Here is a 10,000-nt window from a genome sequence, read left to right as displayed (position 1 = left end):
AGAGTGTGAATGTAGTTCTGGGCCAGACGGTGAGTGACAGTAGAGTGTGAATGTAGTTCTGGGCCAGACGGTGAGTGACAGTAGAGTGAGTGTGAATGTAGTTCTGGGCCAGACGGTGAGTGACAGAGCAGTGTGAGTGTGAATGTAGTTCTGGGCCAGACGGTGAGTGACAGAGTAGAGTGAGTGTGAATGTAGTTCTGGGCCAGACGGTGAGTGACAGAGTAGAGTGAGTGTGAATGTAGTTCTGGGCCAGACGGTGAGTGACAGTAGAGTGTGAATGTAGTTCTGGGCCAGACGGTGAGTGACAGTAGTGTGTGAATGTAGTTCTGGGCCAGACGGTGAGTGACAGAGTAGAGTGTGTGTGAATGTAGTTCTGGGCCAGACGGTGAGTGACAGTAGAGTGTGTGAATGTAGTTCTGGGCCAGACGGTGAGTGACAGTAGAGTGTGAATGTAGTTCTGGGCCAGACGGTGAGTGACAGTAGAGTGTGAATGTAGTTCTGGGCCAGACGGTGAGTGACAGAGTAGAGTGTGAATGTAGTTCTGGGCCAGACGGTGAGTGACAGTAGAGTGAGTGTGAATGTAGTTCTGGGCCAGACGGTGAGTGACAGAGTAGAGTGTGTGTGAATGTAGTTCTGGGCCAGACGGTGAGTGACAGAGCAGTGTGAGTGTGAATGTAGTTCTGGGCCAGACGGTGAGTGACAGTAGAGTGTGTGTGAATGTAGTTCTGGGCCAGACGGTGAGTGACAGAGTAGAGTGTGAATGTAGTTCTGGGCCAGACGGTGAGTGACAGTAGAGTGAGTGTGAATGTAGTTCTGGGCCAGACGGTGAGTGACAGAGTAGAGTGTGTGTGAATGTAGTTCTGGGCCAGACGGTGAGTGACAGTAGAGTGTGAATGTAGTTCTGGGCCAGACGGTGAGTGACAGTAGAGTGTGAATGTAGTTCTGGGCCAGACGGTGAGTGACAGAGTAGAGTGTGTGTGAATGTAGTTCTGGGCCAGACGGTGAGTGACAGAGCAGTGTGAGTGTGAATGTAGTTCTGGGCCAGACGGTGAGTGACAGAGCAGTGTGAGTGTGAATGTAGTTCTGGGCCAGACGGTGAGTGACAGAGCAGTGTGAGTGTGAATGTAGTTCTGGGCCAGACGGTGAGTGACAGAGCAGTGTGTGTGTGAATGTAGTTCTGGGCCAGACGGTGAGTGACAGTAGAGTGTGAATGTAGTTCTGGGCCAGACGGTGAGTGACAGAGTAGAGTGTGAATGTAGTTCTGGGCCAGACGGTGAGTGACAGTAGAGTGTGAATGTAGTTCTGGGCCAGACGGTGAGTGACAGAGTAGAGTGTGAATGTAGTTCTGGGCCAGACGGTGAGTGACAGTAGAGTGTGAATGTAGTTCTGGGCCAGACGGTGAGTGACAGAGTAGAGTGTGTGTGAATGTAGTTCTGGGCCAGACGGTGAGTGACAGTAGAGTGTGTGTGAATGTAGTTCTGGGCCAGACGGTGAGTGACAGTAGAGTGTGTGTGAATGTAGTTCTGGGCCAGACGGTGAGTGACAGTAGAGTGTGAATGTAGTTCTGGGCCAGACAGTGAGTGACAGTAGAGTGTGAATGTAGTTCTGGGCCAGACGGTGAGTGACAGAGTAGAGTGAGTGTGAATGTAGTTCAGGTTCAGCTCTTTATATGTGACCCGCTCTAGGTCAGGTTTTGGAAAGGGTTGCAGGGTTGGATCATCCCAAAATCTTTCACCAGCTTGCCTGGGACACCCTACCCAACATGGGGGAGAAGGGTTGTGTTGGGGTTTGACAGTGAGAGGTGATTAGCTAGCGGGTCTTGGTGAAGTTTGGGCCGGGTCAGGGGGCTGTGGTGTAATTGGGTCTGCAGCACTGGGCCTGGCGCTGGTTCTGCTGAAATCCCCCAGCTCAGGTTTGATAAACCTGCTGTATCCGCTCCAGGGCTCCCCTCTTCATCAATGTCTGCAGGCTGCTGACTGCCCCGATTCTGCCCAGAGCCCAATACATCAGCCAGCAGAACTGGCTCACGGGGAGGGGCCCTGCTCGCCTAAGGGGGACGGGTGGATCCACTGTGCCTGATATATTCCCCCCTACTCCACCCTCCACCCTCCCCCCTTTATACAGAGTAAGCTAAGTGCTAACCAAGCCCATAGAGTTTATACAGAGAAAGCTAAGCGCTAACCAGGCCTATAGTTTATACAGAGAAAGCTAAGCGCTAACCAGGCCCAGAGTTTATACAGAGAAAGCTATGCGCTAACCAGGTCCATAGAGTTTAGACAGAGAAAGCTAAGTGCTAATCAGGTGCATAAAGTTTGTACAGAGAAAGCTAAGCGCTAACCAGGTACATAAGAGTTTGTACAGAGTAAGCTAAGTGCTAACCAGGTACATAAGAATTTGTAAAGAGTAAGCTAAGCACTGACCGGGCAATACACATCAGGCATCAGGCATCAGGCTAATTGCTTTACTTGAATAGCTGCGCTTTTCTGTGCAGAAATAATGAGGGCCAGACGCATGTGCAAGGTGAGTATAGTCACATGACATTGATCTTTGATTGGTATGACTGGGGTCGGGGAGAGTTTCAATTGGAAAGAGTCCTTCAATGGTTCACTCAATATTTCTGATTTACAACAGACTAAGCAACACTCATTCACCTTTAGCACAAACTTGCCAGAATCGTTCACAATGGAGAGAAATAACTCCATAACTCCAAACAGCCTTAGGACCCCAGCCTAAGCACTGCACACAGACAGGATGTCCAGGGCAGGAAACAGACACTGCACACACACAGTCCCCAACACGTGGGCATTTAGCACAGCACCCATCGACACAATATGGCTTACTTTCCAATGGTGTTATTGCCACCCCTTTCCCCTTAAATTGGGAGAAGAGATTTAGCATAACTCCAGCACTGCTGCCTCACAGCAAGGAGGTCCTGGGTTTGAATCCCCGTCGGCCGGGGCCTCTCTGTGCGGAGTTTGCATGTTCTCCCCGTGTCTGCGTGGGTTTCCTCCGGGTACTCCGGTTTCCTCCCACAGTCCAAAGACATGCAGGTTAGGCTGATTGGAGAGTCTAAATTGCCCGTAGGTATGAGTGTGTGAGTGAATGGTGTGTGTGCCCTGCGATGGACTGGCGACCTGTCCAGGGTGTATTCCAGCCTTTCACCCAATGTATGCTGGGATAGGCTCCAGCCCCCCTGCGACCCTGTTCAGGATAAGCGGGTTAAGATAATGGATGGATGGATGGATGGATGGATGAATAAAACAACTTCAGTGTTTTGTGTAATGATGTACTGTAATTAAAACAGCTTCAGTGTTGTAATTATGCTGTGTAATTAAAGCTTGTGTCTGTAATAATAATAATAATAATAATAATAATTTGTTATTTAGCTGATGGCTGCAGGCTGCTGGTTTGGGACAATGCCATCTGGGGCAGCCGCTCGCTCTCAGGGTGCATTGTGGGTACACACGGCTGCCAGCAGGACACACCTGAGGGGAGAGTAGACTTTCACCCACTTTCTCTGTGTGGCAGTTTGAAAAATAGCACACCCAAGTTTATTTTAATCGCTGTAGTCGGACGGGACACCGAGACCTGACTTTTGGCCTACAATTTCAGCTTCACCCCACCTTTACAATCCAGAACCATGTAGGAATTAAAGCCCTTTTTATACACGGCCCAAATTTTAGGGGACCAACAGTAATTGGACAAATTAACACAAACTGAAATAAAGTCATTATATTCAATATTTAATTGAAAATCCTTTGATTGCACAAGTGACTGCCTGAAGCCTACAGCCCACGGACATCACCAGATGCTGGTGTCTTCCCTGGTGATGCTCTGCCAGGCCTGTACTGCAGCCCTCTGCAGCTCCTGCTTGTTCCTGGGGCTAGTTGCCTTCAGTCTGGTCTTCAGCAAGTGCAATGCGTGCTCAATTGGATTGAGGTCAGGTGATTGACTTGGCCAGTCAAAAACATTCCAGTTTTTGGCCCGAAAAAACTCTTTGGTTGCTTTGGCTGTGTGTTTTGCTGCATGCATAATGAAGCACTGGGTTAGCACTGGCCATTCTACTCTTGAGGCTTGTCACGGGTTTGAATGATGTGATTATGCAGGCATCATCTTCTCTTGATGGTCGTCTCTGACACATCTACACCTACATCCTGGAGTGTTTTTGATCTGTTGGAAGTGTTACAAATTTTTCTTCACTATTTGAGGGATTATTCTGTCATCCAATACACTGGTCTTCTGTGGTCTGTTCACTGCTGTGGTCTTGCTTCTTAACAATGTACCAAACTGTTGATTTTGACACACCTATTTGAGCAGTTAATTGTCCAATTATTTTTGGTCCCATGAAATTGTCCCCTTACTGGACTGTGACAGAGGTTAGTATGTAAATATTTTGATTTCTACTGCACTTCATAAAACTGTTCTCTTCATAGAGTAGGTTATTTACGAATTTAGTTTTTTGTTCGAATTATTCTCCACGAAAATATGATGAAGTGATACAGACGGATTATACACATTGCTGTTCACATTTTTATCTATTGCTGCAGAACCGCTTTGCAAACAACAAAAGACAAAATGTGCCCGTTAATTTCATTTTTGATACCGGGACCGCTGTCTGCTACCTCTCCTGCGAGCTCTTGGGGCTCAAACGTGCGGCTGTCCTGACCTCCCGGCGGGGCCTCGCCTCGTACTCCCCGCTGCGCAGGGCCCGGAAACGGGATGTGCTCCGGTAGAGGGAGCCGTCAGGAAGCGGAACTGAGCAAAAACGCTCAGTTTGTCACTAGTGATGGCGGATGGGGTTGAGATAGACACCATGATGAATTACCACGGAGCCTTTGACAAAATAGACCCGGACATGTGCCGATATCCCTACTGTATCGTGTGGACGCCTATCCCGGTGCTTTCGTGAGTTTCCCTGGTCGTTGATTTGAGTGTTTGATCGCGTTGATTCACTTCCAATCCCGCTGCGAGGCGATCGCCAGACGAGAGCTAGCTATGCTATCTATCCCCGGACGAGCTTACGAAATGACAGCTCCGATTCATCCTAACTGCTAGAGAGCTTCCTCGTCCATTAATAGCTGTGTATTGCTGATGTTACAGAAACGCATGTAGGCTAAAACTCGGGTCCGCGTTTGTGATAAATGTGCGTTTTCCTAACTATAGCTAGCTGGATAGAGTGCTGCTTGGAGGGTGAGCACTTGCTCGCTACGATGCCTTCCATCATGTACCCGTCAAAGCGTGATTGCTCTGTCAGCTGGCTACTGCTCACATTAGTAGCTGTATGAAAAGTTTTAAGTTACATTATTGACTAAATTATTCCAAACGCGCCGCAGGTGACTATGCGGAAATGGGAACTGTTAAGCGGAGGGTATACCTTTTATGAATGTAACTTGCATGCGCAGAAGGATTCCAGCAGTGTTTCAGCTCTAAAACACGGACATAAGCGCTTTCTGTCACTTTTTGGATGTTTGTACACTGTTTTTGTCCTTAAACTTTAGAAGCTGTGCATAGCACCTGGCCAGCTTAGCTACCTGTAGAGCGCGGCGCTTTTTCAGCACATTTCTGAAAATTGAATTTGAAGGCGTATTCTTCCGTGTTCAAATCTCCGGCGCTAATCGTGGCTGTTATTACTGTACTAAAAACTGTTATAAACAATAGCACCAGAAATAAAACGCACACAAACTGCAATTGCATTTAGGCCTGGCCTACTTAGTGACTGTGTTAATACTGTTGCGCAGGACAGCCAGAGAAAGTGTGTGTGTGTGTGTGTGTGACGCCAGCCTATATTCTCCTGCTCCTCTGGGGGGGGGGGGGTAAGTGGGTCACCATCTCCTGAAAGCTCTGCATGTTTGTCTGCAACACACACACACACACACACACATACATCCATCCATCCATAATCCATGACACACACCTGCTCTACACACACACACACACACACACACACAAACACACTCAGTCGTACATCCATAATCCACTGCACACACACATACATCTATAATCTATTACACACACACAGACACACCCCGTGGGTCTTGAGCTGGTAATAATCTCACCTGCTGCCTCAGTGTGAGCAGGACACTGGACTGAGGTGTGGCTGAGAATACTTCTCAATGAAAATCAGCCTGAGATTGAGTACGAGTAGTATGAGTAGTATGAGTAGTATTAATACGAGTAGTATGCACGGTTCTGGAGGATGGTTTGTGCGCCTGCATGGTTGTGCTGGATGGTTTGTGAGACCGCAGGGTTGTGCTGGATGGTTGGTGAGACCGCAGGGTTGTGCTGGATGGTTGGTGAAACCGCATGGTTGTGCTGGATGGTTGTGAAACCGCAGGGTTGTGCTGGATGGTTGGTGAGACCGCAGGGTTGTGCTGGATGGTTGGTGAAACCGCATGGTTGTGCTGGATGGTTGGTGAGACCGCAGGGTGGTGCTGGATGGTTGGTGAGACCGCATGGTTGTGCTGGATGGTTGTGAAACCGCACGGTTGTGCAGGATGGTTGGTGAGACCGCATGGTTGTGCTGGATGGTTGTGAAACCGCACGGTTGTGCAGGATGGTTGGTGAGACCGCATGGTTGTGCTGGATGGTTGTGAAACCGCACGGTTGTGCTGGATGGTTGGTGAGACCGCAGGGTTGTGCTGGATGGTTGGTGAAACCGCATGGTTGTGCTGGATGGTTGGTGAGACCGCAGGGTGGTGCTGGATGGTTGGTGAGACCGCATGGTTGTGCTGGATGGTGGTGAAACCGCACGGTTGTGCAGGATGGTTGGTGAGACCGCATGGTTGCTCTCTCTCTGCAGGTGGCTGCTGCCCTTCATCGGCCACATGGGCATCTGCACGTCCTCCGGAGTGATCCGAGACTTCGCTGGGCCGTACTTCGTCTCAGTAAGCCCCGCCCTCCTGCCCCTCCCACTGATACACATGTACACAGGGTGTTGTTATGCTAATGAGGCATTCAGGCCCCTCCCTGCTACCGACTCATCTGTAACTGAATGTGGTAAAGGGGGTATTGACCTTTTTTTCCCCTTTTTTTATGTAAAACTACCAAATAAGGATTGACCGATTTGTTTTGGCGATATGGCAGTCAGGTCCCTACTCTCTGACTCTCTGACTCGCTGAGACTTTCTTTGAATAGCGAGAGAGCCAGGGTGATGAAAGAAATGGCACCTGGCCAACGATGAGTCGTGCTGGCTACAGCAGTTATCCTAATCCCGCTAATTTACTAATCCAGCTAACTCACTGATCCAGCTAACTCACTGATCCAGCTAATTTACTAATCCAGCTAATTTACTAATCCAGCTAATTTACTAATCCCGCTAATTTACTAATCCAGCTAACTCACTGATCCAGCTAACTCACTGATCCAGCTAACTCACTAATCCAGTTTACTCGCTAAACCAGCAAACTCACTAATCCTACGGCTAACTCACTAAACCAGCTAACTCAGTAATCCTACAGCTAACTCACTGATCCAGCTAACTCAGTAATCCTACAGCTAACTCACTGATCCAGCTAACTCAGTAATCCTACAGCTAACTCACTGATCCAGCTAACTCAGTAATCCTACAGCTAACTCACTGATCAAGCTAACTCAGTAATCCTACAACTAACTCACTGATCCAGCTAACTCAGTAATCCTACAGCTAACTCACTGATCCAGCTAACTCAGTAATCCTACAGCTAACTCACTGATCCAGCTAACTCAGTAATCCTACAGCTAACTCACCGATCCAGCTAACTCAGTAATCCTACAGCTAACTCACTGATCCAGCTAACTCAGTAATCCTACAGCTAACTCACTGATCCAGCTAACTCAGTAATCCTACAGCTAACTCACTGATCCAGCTAACTCAGTAATCCTACAGCTAACTCACTGATCCAGCTAACTCAGTAATCCGTCGCTGTGAAACACTGCTCGGATCCGTAGCGAAGGAGGAGCAGACTGAAGCAACAGCCTGAAGGCTAGTGTGAGTCAACAGGACTGTGACAATAGTGACATTTCGTCACCACTTAATTTGCATTAATTTGCATAGCTACGGCAGTTCCACCAACAAAGAAGAATGTGGCGGACCATCAGACTCAGCGAAATGTTATATTTTTGCGTGGCGTAATGGATTCAAAGCTGAATAATATGTCAGTATTTCAAGATTTCAGATCTGTGCTCATCTCATCTGACTGTTTTTGCACGTTTTCAAGCATTACATTACATTACATTATTGGCATTTAGCAGATGCTCTTATCCAGAGCGACATACAGTTGATTAGACTAAGTAGGAGACGATCCTCCCCTGGAGCAATGCAGGGTTAAGGGCGTTGCTGAAGGGCCCAGTGGCTGTGCGGATCTTATTGTGGCAACACTGGGATTAAGCATCCTGTAAAATGGACAGCTGTGCGATGATGCTTCCTGAGTCAGGTCACATGTACACAGGGACAGGGCGGGGTTTTGCTAATTAGCCATGTAGAGCCAGTCACTGATTGGCTGATGGTAGACCTGTATATTGAGTCCCTGATTGGCTGGTGGTAGACCTGTATAGTGAGTCCCTGATTGGCTGGTGGTAGACCTGTATAGTGAGTCCCTGATTGGCTGGTGGTAGACCTGTAGAGCGAGTCCCTGATTGGCTGGTGGTAGACCTGTATAGTGAGTCCCTGATTGGCTGGTGGTAGACATGTAGAGCGAGTCCCTGATTGGCTGATGGTAAACTAATGTTTGTGGAGAAACAGAGTAAGAGCTCCTAGGCCCAAAGATGCGGATGGATCAGCAGGGATGCCTGTACAGGAGTGATCACAGAGGGGATTATTGGGCCGATTACAAGCTTGGGGGTTCTGGGACTGATCTGTGGCACAAAGCGCACACAGAGTCATTGTTCAACACAATACACACACTGTGGCACACACACGGCGCAGTAAAGAGGATGATCTCAATCACACCCAATAAAGCGCTAATCGCAGAATCACAGAGCCACACATGGCCCGAACCAGGGCTCTAGGGCCAGCAAATCTTCTTTTTCCGGTAATTGTTTTTAATTTTCAGGTAATTTGGGGAATTCATCCTATTTTATCTATAGGACCTATTTGTAGAGTCACTGAAAATACATATATGACAAGATGACGTGCTTCTCATGCCCCAGAAGGCATCATCTAGGACTGAAAATTAGACAGACCTATGTATTAGGAATACTTTCATCCTTTGACTGAAATTAGGGTGGAGTGGAGTAGAGTGAGTGTGAGAGAGAGTGAGAGTGTATGAGTGTGAGAGTGTGTGAGAGTGTGTGAGAGTGTGTGAGAGTGTGTGAGAGTGTGAGAGAGTGTGAGAGAGTGTGAGAGTGAGTGAGAGTGAGTGAGAGTGAGTGAGAGTGTGTGAGAGTGAGTGAGAGTGAGAGTGAGTGAGAGTGAGTGAGAGTGAGTGAGAGTGTATGAGTGTGAGAGAGTGTGTGAGAGTGTGTGAGAGTGTGAGAGTGAGTGAGAGTGAGTGAGAGTGTGAGAGTGAGTGAGAGTGAGTGAGAGTGAGTGAGAGTGAGTGAGTGAGAGTGAGTGAGAGTGAGAGTGAGAGTGAGTGAGAGTGTGTGAGTGAGTGAGAGTGAGTGAGAGTGAGTCTCTGCCTGTAATGTAGTGTCTTGTTGTTTCAGGAAGACAACATGGCGTTCGGCCGGCCGACAAAGTGAGTTGTGAGTTCACTCTGTTCACATTCTGCAGAGTCCCTGTAGGACATAGTGGGTATTTTGGTTTTGAAATGATTGCTCTGCAGAAGAGATAATAGCCCAGTTTACTGCCTGTTCTACAGCCCAGCGTTTATGGGTCATGTGTGAATGAGCACCACGTTGTGCTAACTTTATAAAATATTCTCAGTGGGTGTATTGTAATGTTGTGGTAACGCTGCAGTAACGCTGTGGTAACGCTGCAGTAATGCTGTGGTAACGCTGCAGTAATGTTGTGGTAACGCTGCAGTAATGTAATGTTGTGGTAACGCTGCAGTAATGCTGTGGTAACGCTGCAGTAATGTTG

General features: G+C 48.1%; 1 protein-coding gene across 1 annotated transcript in view; it reads left to right on the top strand.

The window, feature by feature from the left end:
* The first annotated feature begins 4,748 nt into the window (after positions 1–4,748).
* The window catches only part of LOC133137746 (transmembrane protein 222-like), a 7,631-nt gene continuing 2,379 nt past the window's right edge, over positions 4,749–10,000 (top strand). The window contains exons 1-3 of the mRNA XM_061256078.1: positions 4,749–4,905; positions 6,800–6,884; positions 9,625–9,656. Of these exons, the coding sequence (XP_061112062.1) occupies positions 4,787–4,905; positions 6,800–6,884; positions 9,625–9,656 (236 nt within the window). The 5' untranslated portion in view covers positions 4,749–4,786. The remainder of the gene's footprint in view (positions 4,906–6,799; positions 6,885–9,624; positions 9,657–10,000) is intronic.

The sequence above is a fragment of the Conger conger genome, chromosome 1 (genome assembly GCF_963514075.1).
Source record: "Conger conger chromosome 1, fConCon1.1, whole genome shotgun sequence".
Lineage (NCBI taxonomy): Eukaryota > Metazoa > Chordata > Actinopteri > Anguilliformes > Congridae > Conger > Conger conger.
Note: the sequence above shows the minus strand (reverse complement) of the source record. Positions and strands in the feature narration are given on the sequence as shown.